This window comes from Garra rufa, chromosome 5 (assembly GCF_049309525.1).
Source record: "Garra rufa chromosome 5, GarRuf1.0, whole genome shotgun sequence".
In the NCBI taxonomy this organism is placed as follows: Eukaryota; Metazoa; Chordata; class Actinopteri; order Cypriniformes; family Cyprinidae; genus Garra; species Garra rufa.
In genome coordinates this window covers 44,807,095-44,832,601 of record NC_133365.1, presented here as the reverse complement: position 1 = coordinate 44,832,601, position 25,507 = coordinate 44,807,095, and the positions used below count along the sequence as shown (strand labels likewise).

Sequence of the window (25,507 nt, the reverse complement as noted above, 5' to 3'; positions counted from 1 at the left end):
TAATATGTGAACATATTTACTGTACAAAACTTGTCAGTGAACTATGAGGGCAAAAAAATATTATATAAATATAATTAAATATAATTTTATTAATAAATAAAATAATCGTTCATTAATCGTAATCGGGTTAAAATGTTCAATTAATCGAGATTTTGATTCTAAGCCAAATTGCCCAGCCCTAATTTACAGTGAAGTTGGTGTGTTGTGGGTTTTTGTTGTTAGCGGGCACAGTAAGTCTATCGTTGACCTTGGTGTTGGATAATGAGGTCTTGTTTGTCTCCGAGAAATATTTCTGCCTTGAGGCCTGTCAGTTGTCAAAAACGAAAGTTAAAGGAGTTACAAGTTTATTTGGCACTGTCTTCTCATTAAAAGATTCCTAAGGCAGACTTTCAGGGCCAGCAGTCACAATATGGAATGTTTTGAGGAAAAAATTGAAAGCTGTACATCTTTAATGTGGCAACTTGCCCTATCCGTATTCTGATGCGTCTACAGTGAGGTTGACACATGAACAATTTACCGCAACCAAAAACTGACAAGAATTTCGCAGGTGACACGCACAGCCACTGGCAGCAGCGTGACATCACACCGGCTGCCCGGGCGCTCATTTCGAATGACATTGTGTCACATTTTCTGCGAAATGATTACGGCCACATTCCAGACTGGGAAGAAGTCCCTTCGTTACGTACGGCAGGCATCCAGACGAGCCGAGACATTCACAGGGCACTTTTTTAATGAGAAAGAAGCCAAGCTTGTATGTCTTGTCCTGCCTGCTGGCTGCCATTATGGCCCATTAGAATCATCATTAAGAGAGAGCGCAGGGCCCATTGTGCCTAAAGTGCCACGGACCGCTAGCTGAGGAGCCTGACTACCACTGTCCGCTTTCAGCGCACGAACGTGCCTCGGAGACCGGTTTCCAAGGCAACGTCAACGACGGGCGACGTATTTCTTCTCTGCGCTTTGTACGAAAAGGCAGCAAGACAGGGTTATCCATGAGTGCATCTGTTTAGACCTTTCCAAGCAATTGGGTAGAAGTTCTCATTTTGCACTAATCTTGTACGAGGCACTGCCCTACAAATCCTAACCGCTGCCGTTCCCAGAAAACCTTCAAAAGCCAACCCGGAGCTGCAAAAAAGGACAAGCTTCACCACCTACGTGCTTAAAAGGACAATTTTCTTTGTAGGAACACGTTCATGTTTGTGGGCTCATTTAGGAGGCGCGTCACATTCGGCTGGGGAGAAATATGTCAAGAACTCAAGCTAGCGTTTTTATCCCTCAATTATTGGTGTCCATTAATGATTAAGTGGTATGTTAATACAGCACAGATATTCCATTAGGAGCTCCGGTCTGAGGTTTTAATGGCCTGGGAGAGAGTATGTGTACTGCAGGCTTTCAAAGTCTTTGTTTGCGGTTGCACTAAGCTGTTAGGAATGAGGACTGCATTAAATGTGCTAATTAGTGACCTGGGGAAGATATTGTCTTAAATTACTCTCTTCTTTTCGCCATCTTTACTTTCTGTGTTCTTTTCTAGCACTGCTGCCAATAAAATAGGCATACGTGATTGGTGGAACAGGTTTAGCCAATACAGTTTTCTTCATTTTTGGCCAGTATTAAAATTCTATACTATTATGGATGGGTGGATGGAAAAAATGTTGGATTCAATCTGGATATTAAAGGGTTAGTTCACCCAAAAATGAAAATTAGCCCATTATTTACTCAACCTCCAGGCATCCTAGGAGTATATGACTTCCTTCTTTCAGACGAATCCAATCAGAGTTATATTAAAAAGTGTCCTGGCTCTCCCAAGCTTTATCATGGCATCCTTTGTTTTGGTCTCTCTGGTGCGCGTCCATGTTTGTCACTTCTGAGCAGCACATGCGCAACGCCGACTTCCTACGTCATTCGTTTGCCCAAGCTAGATGAAAGTGATTTATTACCTTTTAAATATCGATATTTGTCTCACAAAAACGCATTAATTTGCTACAGTAGGCCTTTATCCCCCCCCCCCCCCCCCCCCCCCACAGAGCGATGTGAGACACTTTTTATTACGAATGGATGCACTTTATTGGACTTGTTTTGGACTACTGTAGAGAAACACCCACCCACTGCCATGATAATGCTTGGGAGAGCCAGAACAATTTTAATGTAACTCAGATTGAATTTGTATGGATGAAGGAAGTGATATACACCTATGATGCCTGGAGGGTGAGTAAATAATGGGCTAATTTTCATTTTACTATGCTTTTACATGTTAAGTGAATGTAGTGTGTAAAATGCTGAGACTGAGGCTTTTTTTCTTGCACCACACTCCGATTAACTGAGCAAAAGAAGAAGTTCCTCTGTACAAAGACTCTGGCAGTGTTACCAAAATCCCTGGAAATGTCTTGTGAAAAAGAGAGCGAGCGAGGGTGGGGGACTCTGAAAGGCCAGTATAAAGGGTGCATGATCCCTTTTCACAGCACAATTGAAACATAATTATTTCATGGCAGACTGTGTGCTCTGTAAATCTATGAATGGGAACGGCATTTAACTTTAATTAGCTCTGATTTATTCATTCTGACTGGATTGCTTGCAGAAAATTGGATCATCTGATTATAGTCAAGCATGAAAATGACCTGATTAAACACTTCATAAAACCCATGGAGAGAGAACGAAATGCAGAAAGAAAAGAAACCTGGGATGAAATGATAAAGGGGAGATAAGAGAGATGAGGCGCAGAGAGGAAGATAGACAGATAGATGTGGATGCATTTTGGTGTCTTGGCGTATGCCAGCGATTTGCACAGTGGGTGAAGAAGGCATCGCAGCTGGTTTCTGTTCGCCCTGCTGCAAACTAATGGATGGATTGGCAAACCAATCCCACGCTATAGGTTACACGTCGACAGCTGCGCCAAACTGCATGTGCAGTTGATTTGAGATGCTTCCATGCACCTGATTCAATAGACTTTTTGCCCTCAGCTATATCAATAAAAGCATCTAAGCTGCATTTGAAATCTGAATTAAGTGCAGTAACTATTAAATTACATATATAAAATAAATACCGATGCAGATTTTTAACTCTGTTTGTGTTTTCTTTCTAGTTACGCCAACGAATGAGAATCTCGGGTCCAAAACTTCCAGCTCGACCAAAGTGTCTGGCCTTCAACGTAGCCAGGAACAGAGCAACGACGTTTCGTTTGTCCCGCCGATCTCAAGTCCGACTCCAGCGTCGCCCCCTACGGGGTCTCCTGCCCCTGCTGCGGCGGCAGCCCCCGCACCTAGACCACACCCTATATCCCCGAACCCTCTCGGAATCAAAAAGGAATCTGTGCCCCCTAACCCCGCCCCTTCCCTCCTGAGGAATCAATCACATTCGCTGGAGCACAGAGTCCCGCCCCCATCGCACCACAGCCGACCAGTCATCAGTCATCACCATCATCCTTCGCCATACAACAGCCTTCACGACATCAGGTTAGCAACTTTTTTTTTCACTCTAAAATATATATATAATTGTAATTTGTAATATAAACTGAAAATCATATCCTGTCTTTCCTTTCTAATCACAGCAGCAACCCTTCAGCTCTTCCTCCCAAACACCACCTGCCTCACTCCCCTCATCATCTCAGCGGCCTCCCGTCTCCTGCTCCTCCTCTTCCTCTCTCCATAGCCGGTCTGCCTTCCTCCCACTACTCCCTTCACTCGCCTTCTCACCTCCCCAGCCATCCGGCCATGTTCGCCACCCCTGCTACACTGCCTCCACCGCCCACCTTACCGACCAACAGCCTGGTGGTGCCAGGACACCCTGCCGGACCACCCTATCCAGGTATCAATCCCCTCATTGAGATTTAAACCATTTATGGCATAGATGGAATGAGATTTGAAAATATTATGGACAGTCGGGTTCTTCAGTTCTATGATAATTTGATAAAAATCTAAAGGGTGCGTACACACTAGAGTTTACACTGCACCAAAATCAAAATGTTTTCAGAAGTTAAGGTGTGAAAGTTGTAAAAATGTTAACTTGCACTTTGACATTAACATTTATTGACCAATAAGACACAGGTTAAACTGGGTCTACTGTGACGTCTAGTTTTTGTCCCTCAAATGTTCAATTGCAGTTTTCTCTAGTGTGTAAGTGCTCTATAAGTATACACTTCTTAACTTAGACCTAAGAAATTAGTCGTATATGATAGCACAAAATTATAAACATTGTTTATTCATCATGTATATGACCCTGGACCACAAAACCAGTCAAATATAGAGATTGAGAAATTGAGATTTATACATAATCTAAAAGCTGAATGAATACGCTTTATATTGATGTATGGTTTCTGGCCAAGATACAACAGTTTGAAAATCTGTTATCTGAGGGTGCAAAAAATCTAAATATTGAGAAAATCGCCTTTAAAGTTGTCCAAATGAAGTTCTTAGCAAAGCATATTACTCATCTAAAATTAGATTTTGATCTATTTACAGTAGAAAATTTACAAAATATCTTCATGGAACATGATCTTTATTTATATCCTAATATCCTAATGATTTTTGGCTTAAAAGGAACCATACAATGTATTTTTGGCTATTGCTACAAATATACCTGTGCTACTTAAGACTGGTTTTGTGGTCCAGAGTAACATATAGTAAATTCATCCTGTTTTTAAAGTTAATTTGATTCCCACAAATTTAGGGACCTTTCGTACCTTTCGTCCTATTGCTTGGTTTAAAACACAAAATGCTTTGTTTGTTAAAAATAATCCATGTTAGAGACAGCTTTATGGACAAAGTATTCAGTAACAACAGCATTGCTCTTAAATTGCATTCTTTTCAAGATTTTTCAAGAGCAAGGCGAAACTGGGCACCCATCAGAGGTCAGCATATGAAATATGTGACTTATATCCAGCTGGCCCATTGTTCTACTCTATATGATACCTGTAATAAAAAAGCATGTCAGCTATGCTGTTCATTTCTAATATCTGGATCCTGTGCCTCAGAAGGGCACTTCAGCAGTAAGGGCTGTTATTTTACCTTTGGCAGTTATATCAGATTTTTATACAATTTACACTAAATGCAAAATATGAGATGAAAATTATACCTGCCCCCTTCATCTCTGCCTTTCTTTATACGGTAAGTGTATTTTTGTTAATAATTGGCTTTTAAATGCCAGTTCCAGGCATTTTAGGGCTACATCTGATCTAAATCTAAGGAGCAAGTAAAGAATAAAAATATATCTAATAAAAAAAATAGTATGTTTACACATGCAGCTAACCTCTACAGTGTAAAAACCTTCGGCAACCAAGTTTTTGATCACTAAAAACATAATGTTAATGTAGACTCTAAACTAAAAGTATCAAGCAAGCAAGTGCTTAAAGAGTTTCTAATTTTAAGAAGGGCCTTAAAGGGACAATTTGCCCAAAAATGAAAATTTTTGTCTGCAAACCTGTATGCATTTGTTTCTTCTTGTATTATTATTATTATTATTTTTGTATCCATGCAATATAAGTCAGTGTGCTCAAAATATTTTGTGTTCCACAGAAGAATGAAGTCATACAGGTTTGCAACAACATGAGGGTGATTTTCATTTTTGGCTGAACTATCCCTTCAAGGCCGTATACGAGTTTATGATTGTCCGGTCAAGTGTGTGTGTGTTTTCTGCTGAGGTGACTCTTGGTTCTCTCTTGTCTTTAGATACCAGCCTGTTGATATCTTTCAACCAACCAATCATGTATTGCCAGCCTCATTCGGGGATTCTGATTGGCACATTGTCACAGGCAACTCTCTTACCTCCACCAATGAGTCCTCACGTAGAAAACCCTCACACCTTGAATTGGAGAAACAGAGAAAGCCAGGTGACTACCCTCTTTCGCTTCTTCCTACCGCTGTTGTGAAAACTCACTGGCCGCCCGTGCCTTTTTTTTTTCTTTTCCCTCCCGTGTCTTCCCCCTCTCCCCCCTTTCCCTCCTTTTCCCCTTCGCTCTCCTTTCTTGCAGAGCATGATCTTCTGCGGCAGGAGCTGAACAACCGCTTCCTGGTTCAGAGCTCGGAGCGAGGTCGGGGGTCGGCGCCGGGGGCGACCGGGTCGCCGTTGGCCCCTGTGTCGCTCCTCCGGGCCGAATTTCACCAACATCAGCATATGCACCAGCACCAACACACGCATCAGCACACCTTCACGCCTTTCCCTGCCAGTCTGCCCCCGGCAGCCATCATTGGGCCGCCCACTGCACCTCCTATGGTGCGTACCCCAGCCAGAAATGTGAGGATAAGTAAAAACAGATAGATTTTACTCCCTTCCTACCTCCCTATTCCCCCTTAAAAACATCGACCTATCAAAAACAAGCCCCTTCTATGCGGCCGTCACATTTTTCGAGCAAATGACACCCGCAATCATGTTGTCGTATTGAATATAAGCACGGCCACATCACAGTTGTGCTTATATTCAGATTACCAGCATGAGTGACTTTTAAACACAATATGGCCAGTTATTTTAGTTATCAAAAATACTTCCAAGAAGCAGTGCACAGACTGGCAGCCCATACATACAAACTGCGAAGCGAAATGGTGCTCATTCATTCACATCATAACATAGTCCTGCATCTTGAAAAAAAGCTGAAAAGGCCTAATTTTACATAATTTGATGATGCTGAGTTCACAAATATAAAACAAATCCATCACATACCATGATTTTTTAATTATTTATGCATTAGCTTTAATGCACAGTCAGATGTCAAATTTGTAACGTTTTTTAACTTATAATTGTTCATATACTCCAAAAATAGGAGGTGACGTAAGGCCAAGTATGGTGACCCATACTAGGAATTTGTGCTCTGCATTTAACCCATCCAAGTGCACACACATGGTAGTGAACACACACACACACCGTGAACACACACCCGGAGCAGTGGGCAGCCATTGCTGCGGCGCCCGGGGAGCAGTTGGGGGATCGGTGCCTTGCTCAATGGACTCACCTCAGTCGTGGTATTGAGGATGGAGAGAGTGCTGTACATTCACTCCCCCCACCTCTACAATCCCTGCCGGACCTGAGACTCGAACCTGCAACCTTTGGGTTACAAGTCCGACTCTCTAACCATTATTAGGCCACGGCTGCCCCCGTATGTGACCTTGGAGCACAAAACCGGTCAATTTTTCTAATTTTATATATATACCAATGCTATTTAAGACTGGTTTTGGCAGAAAATGGCATGTATGTGGCAGAAAACATCTGAATCATGTTTGCATTTTTTTGGAATTAGGCGTTAAAAGATTAGGCATAAAGTAATGTCCCAGAGCCAAGGAGGAAAGAGAGAACGACCAATTGGTTTTTCTTATCAGAATTGTGAGATTTAATCTCGGAATAGCGAGAATAAAGCCAGAATTTTGAAATATAAACTCAAATTTACCTTTTTTTCATTCTTTTATTCCACGGCCCCATAGACTGTCACTTCTAAAACTTAGTTTTCTGCAACCAGATAAACTCCGCCCACAAAAAACGTCATCAGTATTTGCAAACACTAAATTGGTCTGTTGATTCTGAGCTTAGTTTTTAACAGCAGATGGCACTCTAGACTAGTTTTGAACATGCACTCAAATGCTCACGAAAAAGAGCACCTTATGACGTGAAATTAATGTAAACAAAGCCCACTGTAAACGCCCTTGAATTCGCTTAAACCTTTTCGAACTTTATGAATGATTATTTTAGATTCAAGTAGCGTGTAAGGAACTTGACGCAAGCAGAGTACGGCAGTTTCAAAGCACGAAGTGCCATCTGCTGTTAAAAACTAAGCTCAGAATCGATTCAAGAGAGAATCGCATTGCATTCGCATAAATCGCACAATCAATAAACAAACCAATTTATCGTTGCACTCCTAATTGTAATTGAATCATGTGATTATGAGATCATATAAGACATCTTCATTTTAACAAATGGTTGTCAAAAGCAATTTTGGACTATTTTGGAATCAGCATCTCTAGCTTGGAAAGAAACAAGCATTGGATTTCATGCAAATACGATGCAGGGTGGTGATAAAAGAGCGCCGGAACTAACTGTTGTATAATAAGTAATAGAGTTTACAACCCACTACAGAGACTTACTGTAAAGCTTATCTTAAACCAGACCAGATCTTAAACAGAGGCCACAGGGTTGAAACGGTTTTATAGCACCATCTCAGTGACATAACCGATACCCATCATCCTAACAAGATAAACTATTGTCCCATGACAACCACAAATATTTCAGCTCTTCCCCTAATAAAAACCCTTTTTGCTGCCATGTTGACATGCCGTACTCATTGCGCTTTTATAGTGTGAGCCAGAGATGCTTTATTGCTTTCATATGAGCAGAACGGTGATGTCTCGGAGTGCTGGGGGCTGTTTGAGAAAAACAGGAGGCAGACAGAGTCTTATGGCGTGACTGAGGTACAGACAGAGCTCATTCTATGTGACACATTCAAAGCTTGCGGTCGAAACATAATGACCTCACCGCAGATGAAAGTCATGACATCAACGGGCTTGTTTTGATAAAGCGTAATTGCTTCCGTGTGCAAAGCGACTATTAGAGGCAAACTTTGGCAGCCTGTAATCAGATAAATTCAGCTCCTCAAAGTTAGCCAGCCATATGAAATGCATTCAGATCTCTGAAACGTATTCGGACAGGAACAAGAACGCCTTATCTGCATACTATCGCTGCTGTCGACCAATCCGAAAGATATTATGTCAGAGCGCTAGATGAAAAGTCAAGCATTTTGGAATCAGAGATTAGCATCTCCTCCAGAGATTGAAATCCAGTTTAAAACATGCCATATGTTTTGCAGTTCACTGTCCCGATTCTTTTGGGAGTTACAGAAGTGTTTCGTCACCAGAAACTGAAAGACTGAAATAGCGATGGAAATGTTGGTCATGCGGCTTATCTCTGGTGCTGAATCACAAACACACCACCACACCTTCCTCAAATGTTTTATGAGATACGAATCTTATTTGCTGAACGGTTATTGTTGAATGTCTTTCAACACCATGTGATTAAAGTGTGATGTTTTCTGCTGACAAATATACTGATGCTTGATTCCTAAAGTGTTTCTGCTTGGTTTAAGAGCTTTTGCATAGGAAGCAGTGTTGTTGTTTACTGGGGTCAATTCAAAAACACTATACAAGTCATTTTTGAAGTCAACATGAAACCAGAAATAACCCAAGTTGCTTCTTTTATACATGTTTCTTGTCTTATTGTGCTTTAATTTATTGGTGTATTATGTTCCAAAAATATTAAAGTAAAACTACCTTTGTTACTTTTAAAAATACATTATTTAAGTGAGGTAAAGTGAGTAGCGAATTCCGTTTCATGTTGACATAACACATTTCATGTCTTTCTTTCTTTTTTTCCCTTCCTCCTAGCTTTTCTTATATAAAGATTTAATTGTTTACAGATGTAATATTGAACTTTGATTTGCCAAAGCTGTTTGTTATAAAGCTCTGACAGGGGCTGTGAATTATGAAGCACTGTTTTTTATGGGAGACTATAAACCTTTGCTGTATTTACTCGGCAAGTGTTAACCATAAAGCAGGCGTGCGGCCCTCAGAAGGATCACAGAAGTGGGAAGCCAGATCAGCGATTTTCTCAGCCAGGGCAACCTCATGTATTTAATTTAGGCTAATTATCACCACACATTCATACGATGAAGGATAAAAGCAGCTTATGCCTGCTGATCTGTTGGGGTATGAAGTCTGTAGCATAAGTGGGCTGTGGTTCAAAGTAACACACACACACACACACACACAGAGTTTATCCACTTTTATTACCATCACCTGAGAGCTAAAATGACAGGCTTCTGTAGAAACAACACTATATAAGGGGGTTTGTAAAGGATTTGAATGTTTATGTTAAAGAAATGTCTGAGTAGCAATTACTTTGTTATAAAAGCAGCGCTGAATTTACAATGTTTGGTTAGTTAACTTAATAGTTTGATATTTTTACATATTTTAAAAAAATATTTAAATATGTTTGTTATTTAAATGTTAATAGACACATTTCAAGACATTTGTTTTATTACAGTGTTGTTTTTTTATTGAACAATTGGAATGAAGATTAGAGTCCTATAAGTGTCCTATAGTTATAACTAACTTTACTCTCAAATTTTTCTGTTAAAACTAGAGCTTGAAAGAGTTACTGTTCTATATATTTTGCTTAACTGTAAAGGAATGACACTGCCACGTAATGAATGGCTCATGTCAGTTTAATTGGAAGTGAAGGGTGCCTTTCATTTGTTTGGCGATCTGGTTTGACTCTTTTGTGAGCGTATTCCCACACTCTGGGTTGGCTCTGTGAAGCCTGTGCCAGCTGCGGCTGCAGTGGTTTTCTTTCATGTGACATTGAATGGCTGTTTTACTGTGTAATTGTTTTATTAAAAGGGTGTAATTTATTTGAGCTTCATCTGCTTTGTATTTGACTGTGTAAGCACGCTGCAGAAAATTCTCTCATGTTTTTGGCTACAGATGCCTTTGATTTTGTTGATATGTTTTTAATTTGCACTCTCTTTCTGTTTTTCTCTCCCTCTCTCTTTATAGTTCGACAAGTACGCCCCAAAGCTGGACAATCCTTTCTTGAGACATTCAAATGTAAGTAGCAACTTGTTTTGACTGCATAACCTTGCTTTGACTGAAGATGAAGGAGATTATGTAAACTTCGTGTACTTTTTCAGACATATTTGTAAACCTTTTGCATGTTTTCAAGCACGGTTTGTTTGTTGTTTTAAAAGCAAAAAAGTTGTTAAAGCTCAAAGAGATGAGAGACGCCAAACAATTTTTGTTTTGTTTTTTGTTTTTTGCAGTTCTTTCCCTCCTACCCACCTACAATGCCAGGCATGCCTCCATTACTTCCACATTCAGGGCCCTTCAGTTCTTTGCAAGGAGCCTTCCAGCCAAAGGTTAGACCTCAAAACTGTGTATTCATGTCATGTGGGAATGTAGACAGAACTGTTTTGACTTAAGCAGAATGAGAAAGAGACCATGTGGTTTTGGCATTTCAAATTTCCCGCTTGCAGACTCTAATAAAATTAGTAAGTCAAAAAATATTTGCAAAATATAGCCCAGATCAATATGTTAGTTCTAAAAAAGCCCTCCATTTTTTTTGCTCAGGCAGCTGTAATGTCAACAATGTGTCGTAAGCAATCCTGGTGTTCTGTGTATGACTGAACATAAGAGTCTTTGTTTTCTCCGAACATCTGAGCCACTAAGGACACAGTGGATTACTTTTGTTTTTTAAGGTAATGCGCCTCAAAATCGACCTTACTACTAGGGATTTAAAGATATCAAAATCTCACAAAACAATAATATCACTATATTTAGTTCACAATATGATTTTATTGCAATATTTAAACAAAAAATTGAGGGAAAAAAGTTAAATCCTTTTATCTAATGCACTTTGAGAGTTCAAAATTAAGATCTCCAACCTATGGTCTTGACTTAAGTCAGACAACTCTCTTTTAATTTATGAATATTTCATAAGTATATTATTTTTGATTTACACTACAGTAGGGAAATCACAATACTTACTCATTTCTACACTTGAAAAAGATATTTTGAATTTGGACTGCAGTAACATTACCCATTTAAACTGCTAGCTGTCAGCAATTCATACTAAACTTAAGCTTTTATTTTGACGTAAACGACAGTAGAACTTTTATTTTGATGGGAAACTCCAGCTTCAGTGAAAACAGGCTTACTAGTAAAATGCTGTTATCATCTACCATGAAAATTAAGCAAAACTGGTGGCTGTTGCTTTCCTAAATGTCCGCTAAACTCAGCACATGCAATTCACTGTGAACTGGGCCGTTCTGAGGCGCAGAAAACACCGGATCACGAGCTGATTGCCTGAATAAAGTGTGAGCTGAAACTTCACAGACACATTCTGGGGATGCTTAAAACCAATATTACATCTTGTAAAAAGGGGCATAATAAGTGCCTTTTAATCTATCTTACAGGACAGAACTAGTAGTGCACAGAAATATTTTTTAGCCAAAAACCAAACCAAAAATAAAGTTTATTAAACTTGAGTAATTAGGCAATTAAACATGTTATACTGTTGTTTTCACAGGTGAGAAACCTGTTTTTTAGCATCAGGCCTCTACTTGATATTTCAGGCTAACAATTTGTACATACTGGTTCTCTAACATCATGTATGCACAAAATTGATGTTGCTGTTTAAGATGAATATTTTAGGTAACCTAAATCTCAGTGCATCCCTTTGCACAACTATTTTCAGAGTTTGTTGCTTAGAACAGGTCTAGTTTGCAGCCTAGCTAGGCATGTTAAGCCTTGGATGCTTATCTGACGGAGACTGAAATCTGGGATGGGTCATGTCTCAATCTTATCCCCTTCTCTTTATCCCAGTCATTTCCTGTCACATTTTCTGGTAATATAAGGGCGAAAAAGTTCAAAAACAAAAAAGAACATGGTTAAATCATTCTTCATTTCCTGTGTACTGCAAAAATGTGGCTGATTGAGAGCCAAGCATCGCCTTACTATTAGTATTCAGTGTGCTCTCAAATCCCGCACAGCTGAATTTATACTGCAGACAGACAGAGAAATCTACCACTGCCACTTTCTCCACTAATGGATTATGCAAAGAGGCTCAGGCTCAATAACCTGCTGGAGGCTTTTGTGTTAACTTTAGACTGTGGTCTTGAGCAGGGTGGTTAGACTATGTGTCTTTGCAATATGTGTGTTATATGGCTTTGACTCACTTGGTGTGTAATGGTTTTTACCTGGCACTTTTCAAATAACTCTCACTATTGTGTTAGCTACCAGTCAAAGGTAGAGCAAGTTTCCAGTAAGTATGAAGTTTATGAATATAAATGACTGTGGCATCCATGAAACTTTGGACTGAATGAAGTTTTAAACTTTAGGCTACACCCATGATGAATCACATGATTTTTTTTCCAGACCTGATGGGATTTCTTTTGAAACAGGATGTTTGGACAGAGCATATCAATGGGTTTATTATGTCCTGTTTAAATGGGCCACTGGCTTTTTGGTTATGTCACAGTAATAAACCCTGATTTGCTAATTGCTGGTCGGGTTTAAAATGCATGTTTTAACCAAATGTTTACACTAGCATATAGACATCATCAAAGTGAATTGATTAGTTTGCTTCCAGAATAAAAAATTACTGATAATTTACTCATCCACGTCATCCAAGATGTTCATGTCTTTCTTTCTTCAGTCGAAAAGAAATTAAGGTTTTTGAGGAAAACATTCCAGGATTTTTCTCCATATAGTGGACTTTAGTGGGAGCCAGTGGGTTGAAGGTCCAAACTGCAGTTTCAATGCAGCTTGAATAAGGGTCTTATCTAAAACTCAAAATCATCCAACATCATTGTTTTATTGTGACTTTCTTTGCACATTCGTTTTGCAAAAAAACTGGGTCGGTACACGTAAACTTGACTACATAATGCGTTTTTTTGGAAAATTACCAATTTTCTAGATATGACCCTTATTCCTTGAAGCTGCATTGAAACTGAAATTTGGACCTTAAACCCGTTGGCTCCCTTTGAAGTCCACTATATGGAGAAAAATCCTGGAATATTTTCCTCAAAAACATGAATTTCCTTTTGAGTGAGGAACGAAAGACATGAACATCTTGGATGACATGGGGGTGAGTACATTATCAGGAAATTTTGATTCTGAAAGTGAACTCATTTTGATTTCAAAGGATCAGCATTTTAAAAATGTATTGAAAAGACTTTAGTCATCAAACCAAAGAGCCAAAAATGCAGTGTAATATCTCTAAACAGTTGTGTGATTGTAAATGGTAAATAAATAGACTTCAGTGTTGTCTAATATGGTCTTAATTTTTTCTTCAGGCCTCAAACCCTATTGATGTTGCAGGACGACCAGGAACGGTCCCGCACACTCTCCTTCAGAAGGACCCAAGGGTAAGCCATCCAGTCTGGAGATCCACTTAAGAGATTGGCCATTAAAATCTAATCAGGATTGTGATGTTTTAGCATTTCATGAACCTGAACGTTTATAAAAAACATATCTCTCTGTCTTTGTCTTTTTCTCTTTCTCGGCTCTCTACAGATAACAGATCCTTTTAGGACTTCAGTAAGAGTAAGCATCATATTTTCATTCTCTTTCAAATCCCTACATTTTCCACCTTAAATGCCACCGCCTTTGTGCTAATGCCTTGAAATTTCCTCTGCGCTCATGTCAGAAGCCAGGTAAATGGTGTGCAGTGCATGTTCAAATCGCCTGGCAGATCTACCATCATCAGCAGAAGATGAAAGTAAGTTCTCTCATAAGCCATGAAAAACTTCAGAAAAGACTTTTGCTTGTGTCTTTTCTTTAATACAGTGTAGCCTTTAGTATGCTTTGTAATTATTTATGCATTAAAGACCATCTCAGTAGTTTTCCCTTATCAAGGACAGTTTATACATAGAAATTGTGTTTTTGTTTTGTTTTTTTAGATTTTGTACACTCACTCCAGTTATATAGTCTATTGTATTCTATTTTATTATATTATATGTGACCCTGGACCAAAAAAATTGAAATTGAGATTTATATGTCATCTGAAGGCTGAATAAATAAGCTTTCCATTGATGTATGGTTTGTTAGGATAGGACAATATTTGGCAGAGATGCAAAAAAAATGCAAAATACTGAGAAACTTGCCTTTAAAGTTCTTAGCAATGCATATTACTAATCAAAAATTAAGTTTTTGATATGTTTACAATAGAAAATTACAATATATCTTAATGGAACATGATCTTTACGTTTTGTGGTCCAGGGTCACATTATAACAACATATTATATATTATATTATATTCTTAAAATGACTTTGTCTCACAAAAGCAGATGCACTTGGACCCGCATAAACTGGATATGAATGGAAAACTTGATCTGTTCAGCCGTCCTCCAGCTCCAGGCGTTTTCCCTGGGTTCCCCTACCCTCATGATCTGGCCAGACCTCTCTTTTCATCAACAGGTATGTGCAGAATATGAATGCAAAAACTCAAAGTAAACATGAAATCAAATCTGACCTTATTTTAATAATAACGCACAGTCCTGGTTATATTGTGCACAGTTCAGTTATTCCAGAGAGTTTTAGATATAAAGTTGTGCAGCCATTCCTGGAAATAAATCCCTTTCCTGCTGTTTTGGGAAAGCCTGATGCTAGACCTGACCCCCTTAAGAAATTCTAATTAAATTTAATTGATTTTCATTTCACTTATAAACTTTATAATCCAATCTAGATACTGCTCTCACCGATTATTTATGTCTTATCTTGTAAATTATCCTGCAATCTCTTTATTGGCATGGTTTCAGTATAATAAAAATGGATTTGTATGTCTTTCTTTTTCTCATGCGCCTTGCTCGCTAATTTGCATGTTGTTATTTTGAACGTTGTCTTGGCTCAACGCTGGGGCCACAGGCATGAATATAAATGCTTTTACCTGATATAATTGACTGGTAGCTCTTTGTTGAAGGGCAACATGAGCGTGTCTGCCCTTTAGATTGTAATTATGCAGCGTGGTGTCATGAAGGAGCTTGTAATTGGTTTCTTCATTAATGACACACAGTAACAAATGACATATAGTTCAGGCTGAATAGACAGTTGACCCTTTCAAATGCAACCTGAACACTCAATCTTAGACATCACTGTCCTTTTTATTGTCCGGACAAACTACTATAACAGCTTATTACTGATAGTCCCTCCCCAAATGCACATCATTGGATAAGCCAGGCTGACTTCTAGTTGTTTCATCATATTAAACTGGAATAGGAGAAAGTATTTAATCTATCTAACAAGACTATATAGAGACTACATCTACACTCTTTAAAATAAAGGTTTTGTTGGCATCGATGGTTCCATGAAGAACCTTGAACTTCCATGGAACCTTTCAAATGCAGAAAAGGTACTTTATAGTGGGAAAAGGTTCTTTCGACTTTTAAAATGTTCTTCAAAATGGTTAATTTAAGAACTGTTCACTGAAAGGTTCTTTGGGGAACCAAAAATGGTTCTTCTATGGCATCACTGCAAAAACACCCCTTTGGACCCTTTATTTTTAAGAGTGTAGTGCTGTTTTTGTGAATGGTTTGGCTGACTTTAACTGATAATTTCTGATGTGTTCAATAGGATCGGGACATCCAGCTGCTTCACCCTATGGGCCGTCTCCTCACCATCCTGGCTTCCTGCCTCCTAGCCATTTGGCAGGTAAGTGTAAGTAAACCGCCATTTTAAATAGTTCCTATCTTTTCTTTTGTACTTCAAATTTAATGCAATTATCTGATGTCAAGACCCTTTTTTATCTGATGCGAACATAAGACAAATGCAATCTGTTCCATATGTTGTAGTTCTGCACCTCGGTGGTGATCATTCAGCTAGAAAAGCATGTCTTTCCACAAGTTTCCCAAACCAAACTCCAAAAAAAATAAATGAAAATCAGACATGACCAAGTGCAGAATCGAAGACGATGCATTAAAAATACGTACTACTTTTCCTCATAGCCTTGTTTTTGTTAGTCAAGTATAATATCAACTTAATGGGGGCATTTACTAACATTAACTTTTTTTAGTACATTGTTGTGTACCACTTTTGGCAAGACTTCTGAGCTTATGTTATCATCTTATTCAGTCGGCTCAGAAATGTCTAACCCAAAGGGTCAGATATAATAAATTTAACCTTAGCTCAAATTTCAAAATTGTGTGGACACAAATAGCCTTACATATTGTATTGGCAAGTTATTCTAAACTAGTAATTTTGTCATGTTGGAAGTTGAGTAAAAATACGTCAACAAAACGATCAATTTACTTGATAAGCAAAATTACAGTATCAGATACTAAGGAGTAATATTTTTTATTAAATGTAACGATTTTTTGTTGAACTGGCAAGTGTATAAAAAACGTAAACCGTAAACACTTACACTTACGTTCAAGATATGATCTGTGACCATGGACCCTGGCTTTTCAGCTTTCCATTGATGTATGGTTTGTTAGGATAGGACAATATTTGGCTGAGATACAACTATTTGAAAATCTAGAATCTGAGGGTGCAAAAAAATCACCTTTAAAGTTGTCCAAATGAAGTTCTTAGCAATGCATATTACTAATCAGAAATTAAGTTTCAAAATATTATCATGGAGCATGATCTTTACTTATTATTCTAATGATTCTTGACATAAAAGAAAAATCGATAATTTTGACCCATGTTGGCTATTGCTACAAATATACCCGTGCTACTTATGACTGGTTTTGTGGTCCAGGGTAACATATTACTTATATTAATTACTTGGAAAACAAGGCAAAGTTACATAATAAGAATATGCTTAGCAGTATCCAGAGAACATTCTGACCAAAACCCAGCCTTTGTTTTCCAAACCAAAAACCACAGTAAAAGTAATATTTTACTATCTACACACCTTCAGATAGTGTTCCCCACAGTTTCTATCAGATATGTTATTTGAGTTAGGAGCTGAATGCTGATTTCACACAGTGAGCTTTCAAGTCAGTCCAATTTGAGTTCATAAACAGCTGGGGCCCAGAGGAAATGAAGAGAAAATGGGTAAAATGCAGAATTGGGTGCGGTGTTGCCTAGTGGTGAAAGCTCAGGACTGTTAATCAAAAGATTTGTCAGTCAAGAACTTGCCACTATTATGCCCTTGAGCAAAGCACTTAACTCCAGGTTGCTCCAGGGGGATTGTTCATGTAAATTAGTATATTGTAAGTTGCTTCGGTTAAAAGCATGTGCTAAATGACTGCTTGCTTACTTAAGTACACGGTGGATTAGTCATAAATCCATTCCTGGAGTTCAGGAATTTAAATTCGTGTTTCACACGGAATTGTGTTTTTTACTTAGGTGGGCTGGAGGTTGTTTGTTTGTATTTAATTTAATTTAATTATAAATGCAACTGTATGAATGATTTGAGCTCCTTCACCCATTGTAAGGTAGGTAATAATACGTAGTTTAATATTTTCAGGGATAAATAGATGGAAGAATCACAGAAACTTCTAAAGGAGATGGGAGGCACATGAGCTGTCTTGCTTGCGGTCATTTAATCATTATTCACATCGGACATTTCAAAATGTCCGTAGCTATCGCACCCCAATCAGGTATTGCTAGTCATGCCAGCACCTCTTGGTGCCTAATCCGCATTCAGTGAACACTCTCCAACAGTCTTACTGGGAGAAATAAACAACCCTTAGGGAGTTAGAATAGCAGCAGTAACAGTGACGCAAAAAACAAAGCTTGCTTGTAAGAGAAAAGCCGGTTGGAATGGTCGGGCACCTCCGGCCCTGCGTCGCTAATCCCTGTTTGGCATTTTGCAGATCCATTCAGTCGCTCCAGTACCTTTGGCGGCCTCAGCAACCTTTCAAGCAGTGCCTTCGGTGGATTAGGCAACCCAGCCCTCGGTAAGCCCCGGCCCCCGGCCTCTAGCTTGACTCAGTGCAGCACAGCTTAGCTCTAGACCACAGAGAGTACAGAGGGAATAAAAAGGAGGTGGGAATGAAAGAAATGCACTTAGCTTTGCAGCAAATGCCAAATGAGAGTTTAGGGAAGCGGGGGAGGCAGGCATTACCGCAGACAGCCCTTTGCCAAATTCACACCCCAAATCAAACTCGCAACCCAACTGGTTTAGCATTGCTCTCGCATTCATTAGTCGCTTGCAAAGTAGGGTGGAGTGTTTGCCATATCTCATTTCCTCTCCCTTCTTCCTTCATTGGCTGAACGGGACTTCTTTTAGTCAAACTGATTGCATTGAAATAGAATCTCTATGGAAAGCTTTGCTTTTCATAGCTCTTGACCCTGTCGGGTCACTCATTTGTTCTCTGCTGAAAAGTCTTCATTGGTACCCCATTTGTAGAAGAAACTACAATACGCCATTAACCTTTCAGTTTGTCTATGCAGAACCTAAAAAAACTGGACTGTGATCTGTTAAACCGATGTTACTTTTTTGTTATTTCAGGGGCCAACAGTGTATTTGGACCCAAAGAGGGTCCAGGGTTGCCTGGTCTCAGTAGTCCTCATCATGATGCCTGGAATCGACTGCACCGAACACCACCCTCCTTCCCGACCCCTCCACAGTGGCCCAAATCTGCAGATGCAGAAAGAAGCAGCTCTGCAAACAGCCACGATAGAGAGAGAGAACGGGAGCGAGAACGGGAGCGGGAGAAAGAAAAAGAACGGGAAAGAGAAAAAAGGGACTCTTCGGTTGGGAAAGACGAGAAGGATAAAGACAGGTTGGTGTTGCTAATTTCATGGACTAAAGCAGGGGTGCCCAAACTCGGTCCTGGAGGGCCGGTATCCTGCAGAGTTTCGCCCCAACTTGCCTCAACACACCTGCCTTGATTAGCTGGTTCAGGTGTGTCTAATTGGGGTTGGAGCTAAATTCTTCAGAACACCGTCCCTCCAGGACAGAGTTTTCACACCCCTGGACTAAAGCATCATTGCCTAATTTTTGTCTCCTAAGTCAACTAATGATGGGTCCTTTCATATTGCAGAGACTCCATAGATCGTAATCGCCATTCAAACCGCTCTTCTCCAGCTTCTGCTCCGGTTAGCTACCAGATCAGCAGCCTCATCCGCACAAACAGCCAGAACTCGACCGACTCCGGCAGACACCGCAGTGGTAGTGCCGACCGCAACCGTGAGCCTGAGAAAGAGCTGTTGGACCGTCAACGAGAACCAATTGTTTTGGGAGACATAAAAGTGAAGGAAAGTCGTTCTCCAGGAAAAGAGATCACAGACAGACGTTCCTCGGATGATTCTCTCAAATCCGTTCACCGATCACCCTCTCCATACTCGAAAAACGTCCTTAATGATGCAGGAATCAAGATGGGTATCCCACAACCGCTACCGATCAAAGAAAGCGAGAGGGATAGAAAGGAAACCAGCTCAGGAGATCTGCTACAAAAAGTGAAGAACGACATGAAGATCAAAGAGGAACGCAAAGAAGAGCAGGACGTGATGGTGATTGGATCCGAAGCCCCCACTAAACCTCAAGTCCCTCCTCCACCTCATCAAACCACACCGATAGCTCACCACCCTGTGCTGTCCCATCAACCTCCTCCGCCGTCTCCTCGCTGTAGTGACCCTCCAACACCGTCCTCACTTCACGGTGTCCCCATGCCACACTCGTTGCCGCTCACACTGAGTGCCATGCATCAAATGGGAAGTCTGAATGCACTTGAACGCACTCGCATGGCACCTTTTATGGGAGTCAGCCCTCTTGCAGCAGGTCGAGACCGCCTTCCTCATCCGGCGTTTTCCTGGGATCCTCTACGAGAGGCTTATCGAAACCTCGACCTTCAACGACGCATGGATTTTCAGCTTCGTTCCGAGCCTGGCCACCGCTTTCCTGGTGTCTACGATCCGGAACGACCCTATAGGGATAGGGAGCCACATGACTACGCGCACCACGAACACCTCCTGGAGGTTCGACGGGAACAGGAGAGACTGAGGCAACAGGCTGAGGAAAGGGAACGGTTGCATTTACGGGAGGAACTGGATCGGGCGAGGCTTCACCAACTTCACCAGTCACCCATCGAAGGACACTTACCCCACATGCCGCCATTTATGTCACACCTCGGCGGGATGCCGTACCCAAGGCTTAGCCCTTCAACAGGACATAACGGACTTCTTAACCGGACACCCCCAACCGCAGCACTGAGCGCTCCGCCACCTCTGGTGCCCTCTGGTGCTGCCAGACCGTCGTCGCCAAGACGGACTACACCCATCACCACCCAGGACCCTCGGGAGTACTCGCCATCACGCAACCCCAAAGAAGTGGAGGCTCGGTAACATACTAAAAAAGGAAAATGCCTCGCTTGAGTTGGACACGGGCAACATGCACTTATTTTCACACAAAGTAGAGTAAATGATAAATAGATATGTGTAATTTGTACAAATATTTGTACTTTGGAACAAGCACACCAACCGGCTTTTTTAATTGATTGGAGTGGAAGAGCTCCAACTCTTGGTAGCTCCAAACGTAAGATGTCAACGTGGACTACCAACCAGAAATTTGATATTAATATATTAATCCGATGCCTTTTCAGTTTTTCATGTGAAAAGACATTCTGAAATTTGTTTGTACATTTCCTATCCTTCATGTACAGGCATTTTTTTTTATGTATTTGCATTAAGTTTCATTGGTTCCCTGCCCTGTATTTATCCTAGTGAGCTGCTGGATATGGATGTGTCTACATATCAAAATTGGTATGATCTCACTGTTTGACAGTTGATTTGCTCTACGGTACCTGGAAATATTTAGTGCTGACCATGTACAAAGTTACATTTTGGAGGGGTTTTTGTTTGCTTGCTTGATTTTCTTTTTGAGATATGCAGACAAATATGTATTATGATATTCTTGTTTGGTTTCTGTAAAGTTTAAAGATATTGTAAATATCTTGTTGATATTACTTGGAACGAAATGACATTGTACATTTGTTAGGCTTTTTAAATGTTTCTAAAAAAACAATGAAATTAAACAGAACCACTTCCAGGTTGAAAACCATGGTGACGGAGCTGTCCAATCAGAGAGGAGGACTCGAATAGGGGTGCGGTCATGGCCATGCAATCTATGCAAAGAGGATTAAGAGTGTTCTGATTGGACGGTTATCAAATGGAGTTCTAAAGTGGGAACCTGGATAACTGTTTTTCATTCGTCCAATGAAGAGCCAATGAAACAAACAGCTATAAACTTCTGGGTCATAAAGGAACTGCTTTAGCAGCAAACACTTCTCCAGCCACAAAACCTGGACATCTGACAAACATATTGGATCGTTGGGGTGGCAATAGACTCTTTCTGTCGACCTTGTGGTGTTGTGCAGTTGTTTTTCTTAGACTCTTGTATACAAAACAAGTAGAGCTTTAGGCGTGAAAAAATGAAAATGAACATTCATGGTTTAAAAATGTATGGAATAAAGGTTGGACCTTATATCTGCATACCTGTCTGCTATTTAATTATAGACTTCAGGATTTACTGAATGTTGACGTATAGATGTGAAGGTTTTTTTGTGTACTATTTATTACCATGACAAAGCAGCACGTTTTACCCTCTACTGAGAAAGAAAATCTCATTCTCATTACTACAGTAAAGAATAACCCTGTCTGGACACAATTTATTACAGTATAATTTTTTTGTAATTTATTATTAAATTTTTTATAATTAATTATAATCTCAATAATAATAATAAATACATGTATAATTATATATTTTTAATTATATAATTAATTTCTGTATGTAATTACATTTATTTACAAAAATATGCAATATTTACATACATTTTGTTTTTTAATTAGCATATTATATTTACTACAGCAAATACTTAAGATTTAAATTATTTGTGCAAAAATGCTAAAATTCTTTGAAAATGGGATTCCGTTTTTATGCAAAAAACAAGATGAGGTTTAACCAGATTGCTTTTAAGATACGATTTGTTTGAGAAAAAACTATAACAGTCCAGATCAAGTATGTACAAACTGAATTTTAAACAGCATAAATAGACTGAGCATTCTCCACGGTTGTTATTTACTATATTTTTTACAGGAGAGAGCGTTTATGTCAGCTGTGCTGTAGAGAGTAGGATGAGAGTGGTGATGGGACAGGCCTGCAACACGATATTGATTTTCTGCAAGTGCAGCTTTTGAGTGTTTGTGTTGCAGGTAACTGGTATTGACTCTGAGGCTAGTGCCGTATTGACCCGCGGTCTGGACTCATTAATGGGAGTGACGCCTGCTAATGAGCAATGGATCAAGAAGGCGAGGAAGAAGAAGTGAAAGAAACTGAAAAGGCATAGACCAAAGGTTGTCTGTCCCGCAAATAAGCCGAGCAGAGGTTACTGTCCTTTTCGTATCGCCTAATCGCATCTGTCTTTCTGACTTGGGATTCCATTCTCCTGCTCTCTTCATCTTTCTTCTCCCCAACTGACAAACAATTCATCCTCATAACCATCCCTAACTGGCTCCATCTGGCGTGCCACGCTCAGCCCTGCCCTCGGTCCCGGCCCTCACCTCAAGTAATGGCAGCATGCGTCAGGCAGTGTGCAGTCATTAGTGATGTTATTGAGAATCGATGGTCTCCCCGCTGCGTCTGGCAGCCTATCTGGACGTGCTGCTTCAGAGAGGTCCATCGCCGGAGAGAGAGATAGACGGACTGGGAAAGCTGCCGTGAGGTGTATTGGAAAGAGAGTTAAATCGGGATCCGTTTCAATTTGGCCATGCTGTAATTGAGAGGGTTATTCCATAGACACCGAGCATCTGTGCCTCCCTGGCCCTCTGCTGTCTCCCTCTAATCAGCTAGTTAGCACTTTCCAGACCTGGACTGGATAGAGAAACCAGAGAGAAAGTGTTCACATTTATATTTTCTTTTCAAGGCCCCTGCAAAGATGTTTTATAGAAGTGTTTGGGTGGTTTGCTTGGTTAGCCAATGTACTACCTGGCTGCAAAGAGCATTGTTTTAAAAAGCCAGTCAACATTTTTACTAGCAATCAGCTCTCTCCATAGACCTTTTTGATTGGGAAATAGTCATTATTTTTGCAGCTTGCATAGTGGAGCAGAAATTACACACTTGACTTATCTTTCATACTGGCACTCTGGCCAATTATCTGAGAATAAAATAAAGTAGGACACATTTTTAACATTGACACACTCAATTTCAGTCTATAATTTTCAAATATTAACATCTCATACATTTTACCTGATCAGCTGCCAAATGATAGTCAAATAAATACATTTTTCTAAGCTCTTATATAATTTGCTACTATTAAATGTAAATTTGCTTCTTACAAATATATAAGCTTTATTGTTGACGATTAGTGATTCGCTTTTTTTCCCCAACCAGTCCGTCAAAAGAATTGCTCTGCTTTTTTTTTAGTACAAGTCAAGTACAGTTTTTAAAATTTTACATTTTATTTTAATGTAACCCTTGATCCTTGGCTTATTTACCTGAATTCCCCCTCAGTTCACAAGCATGCATACTAGTATCTAGCTCTATGATTTCCGTTATGCGGAAAACGTTGATGGAATCACAGAATCCAGTCATAAAAATGGATGAATAATGTGGAATGCCACAGAATATGGGATCAATAAATCAAAAGTAGGTCAGTACGCTTAAATTAAAATGCGATATGGACTAGTGTCTGTGAATATTAAGCCACAAAAAGACTGTAGAGGGTTGCGCGGCCATATTGGCGATACTCGGATGTAAACAACAGAATGGATTGCATGGTTAATGTACTACTGAATACTATGTTCTGTTATTTTATGCTGTCTAAACTGTGTGGAAGCTGCTAAATCATATAGAGAATGACTTAGTAAGCAGGAAAGGGCACAATATTTTGACAAACTAAAGTGAATAGGTGGTAAAGATACACATACAAGCTGTATTAATTAAGATATTAGCCTAATATTAGTAAAACACATGCCTGACTGGAAATGTTACTAACAAACACAAATTTTGTGAAGATTCTTGCCCTGGAAATCCTGGTTCAGTTTGGCCAACCACAAAGGCCTTTTGTTCCTCAGACAGCTCTTCTCCTTGGTTTGTTATAGCTTTTGCCCGTCTATACTGCAAATGCGTTTAGCCCAAAACATGAAATAATTGACCCTTTTTAGCAGCAATAAGCAGCAAAATATGCAGGTTTCGTTCGTTAAGTGGCATTGTTTACGTTCACTGTCGCCAATGTGGCCTAGTGAAAATCCATGTTCTGCGTGTTTGTAAATGAATAGCGCAGATGCGGTTTTCGTTTACTACGAATATACTATTTTCCACCTCTGCCGCCTCAATATATGAGTACATTTACACATAAACATAAATCTAGAACTGCTCTGGTAGCCATTTCATGAGCATTTTTGACGTTTCTATTCATTTGTACATCGTTATGTACAACAGTTGGGGGTGGAATCCAGAAAAATTCAAACTGATTTAATAGTACCTTATTGGCTGTTTATTGATACTTATTAATACTTACTAAAGCACTTATTAATGTCTCATTCTGTATGACCATATTTAGGATCCCCTAATCCTACCCTATAGCTAAACCTAACAAATTTGCTAACTATTAACACGCAGCTAATAAGAAGTTGTAGTTAATAGTTAATGGTGAGAATTGTTCCCCAAACTAAAATACAATGTAAGCAAAAAGTATTATATTATCTGACAGCAGCAGAGGGGATGTTAAAATTCAGGTGTCTAGAAGTAATCTTAATGAGTGACGAAGTCTAGAAGCTATACTTTACCCCCTGTATTCCATCTAAACTTCCATCTACACCCTGAAAAGTACAGATAAAATGGTGGTATCAGATGATAATGCTATGAAAATATACAGTATAAACTTTACTCCATAACTGTGCTACTGTATATTGACCAAATCCTTGCAGACCATATAATAGTGTGAAGCACTGACCTTAGATGGAGTGAATACCAGACTGAAGTGATAAAATAGCATCTAAGTCTTTCTACACCTCCAAATATACTACCACAGACTTGACACTCCTGAAATGCTGTCTGACTCTGAGTGCTTCTGGAAAGAAATACATCCACTGCACACAGG

General features: G+C 39.7%; 1 protein-coding gene across 9 annotated transcripts in view; it reads left to right on the top strand.

The window, feature by feature from the left end:
• The window catches only part of fbrsl1 (fibrosin-like 1), a 386,040-nt gene extending 364,141 nt beyond the window's left edge, over window positions 1-21,899 (top strand). For 2 of the 9 annotated variants that reach the window (XM_073840603.1, XM_073840598.1), the window contains 13 exons: window positions 3,077-3,446; window positions 3,542-3,798; window positions 5,960-6,222; window positions 10,521-10,571; window positions 10,784-10,879; window positions 13,817-13,888; window positions 14,037-14,066; window positions 14,170-14,241; window positions 14,807-14,939; window positions 16,092-16,175; window positions 18,281-18,364; window positions 18,919-19,192; window positions 19,454-21,899. In XM_073840603.1, the coding sequence (XP_073696704.1) occupies window positions 3,077-3,446; window positions 3,542-3,798; window positions 5,960-6,222; window positions 10,521-10,571; window positions 10,784-10,879; window positions 13,817-13,888; window positions 14,037-14,066; window positions 14,170-14,241; window positions 14,807-14,939; window positions 16,092-16,175; window positions 18,281-18,364; window positions 18,919-19,192; window positions 19,454-20,753 (3,086 nt within the window). In that variant the 3' untranslated portion in view covers window positions 20,754-21,899. Of the gene's footprint in view, window positions 1-3,076; window positions 3,447-3,541; window positions 3,799-5,657; window positions 5,819-5,959; window positions 6,223-10,520; window positions 10,572-10,783; window positions 10,880-13,816; window positions 13,889-14,036; window positions 14,067-14,169; window positions 14,242-14,806; window positions 14,940-16,091; window positions 16,176-18,280; window positions 18,365-18,918; window positions 19,193-19,453 lie in introns of all 9 variants that reach the window. The other 7 variants (XM_073840599.1, XM_073840602.1, XM_073840600.1 and 4 more) reach the window with 7 other exon arrangements.
• The last annotated feature ends 3,608 nt before the right edge of the window (window positions 21,900-25,507 follow it).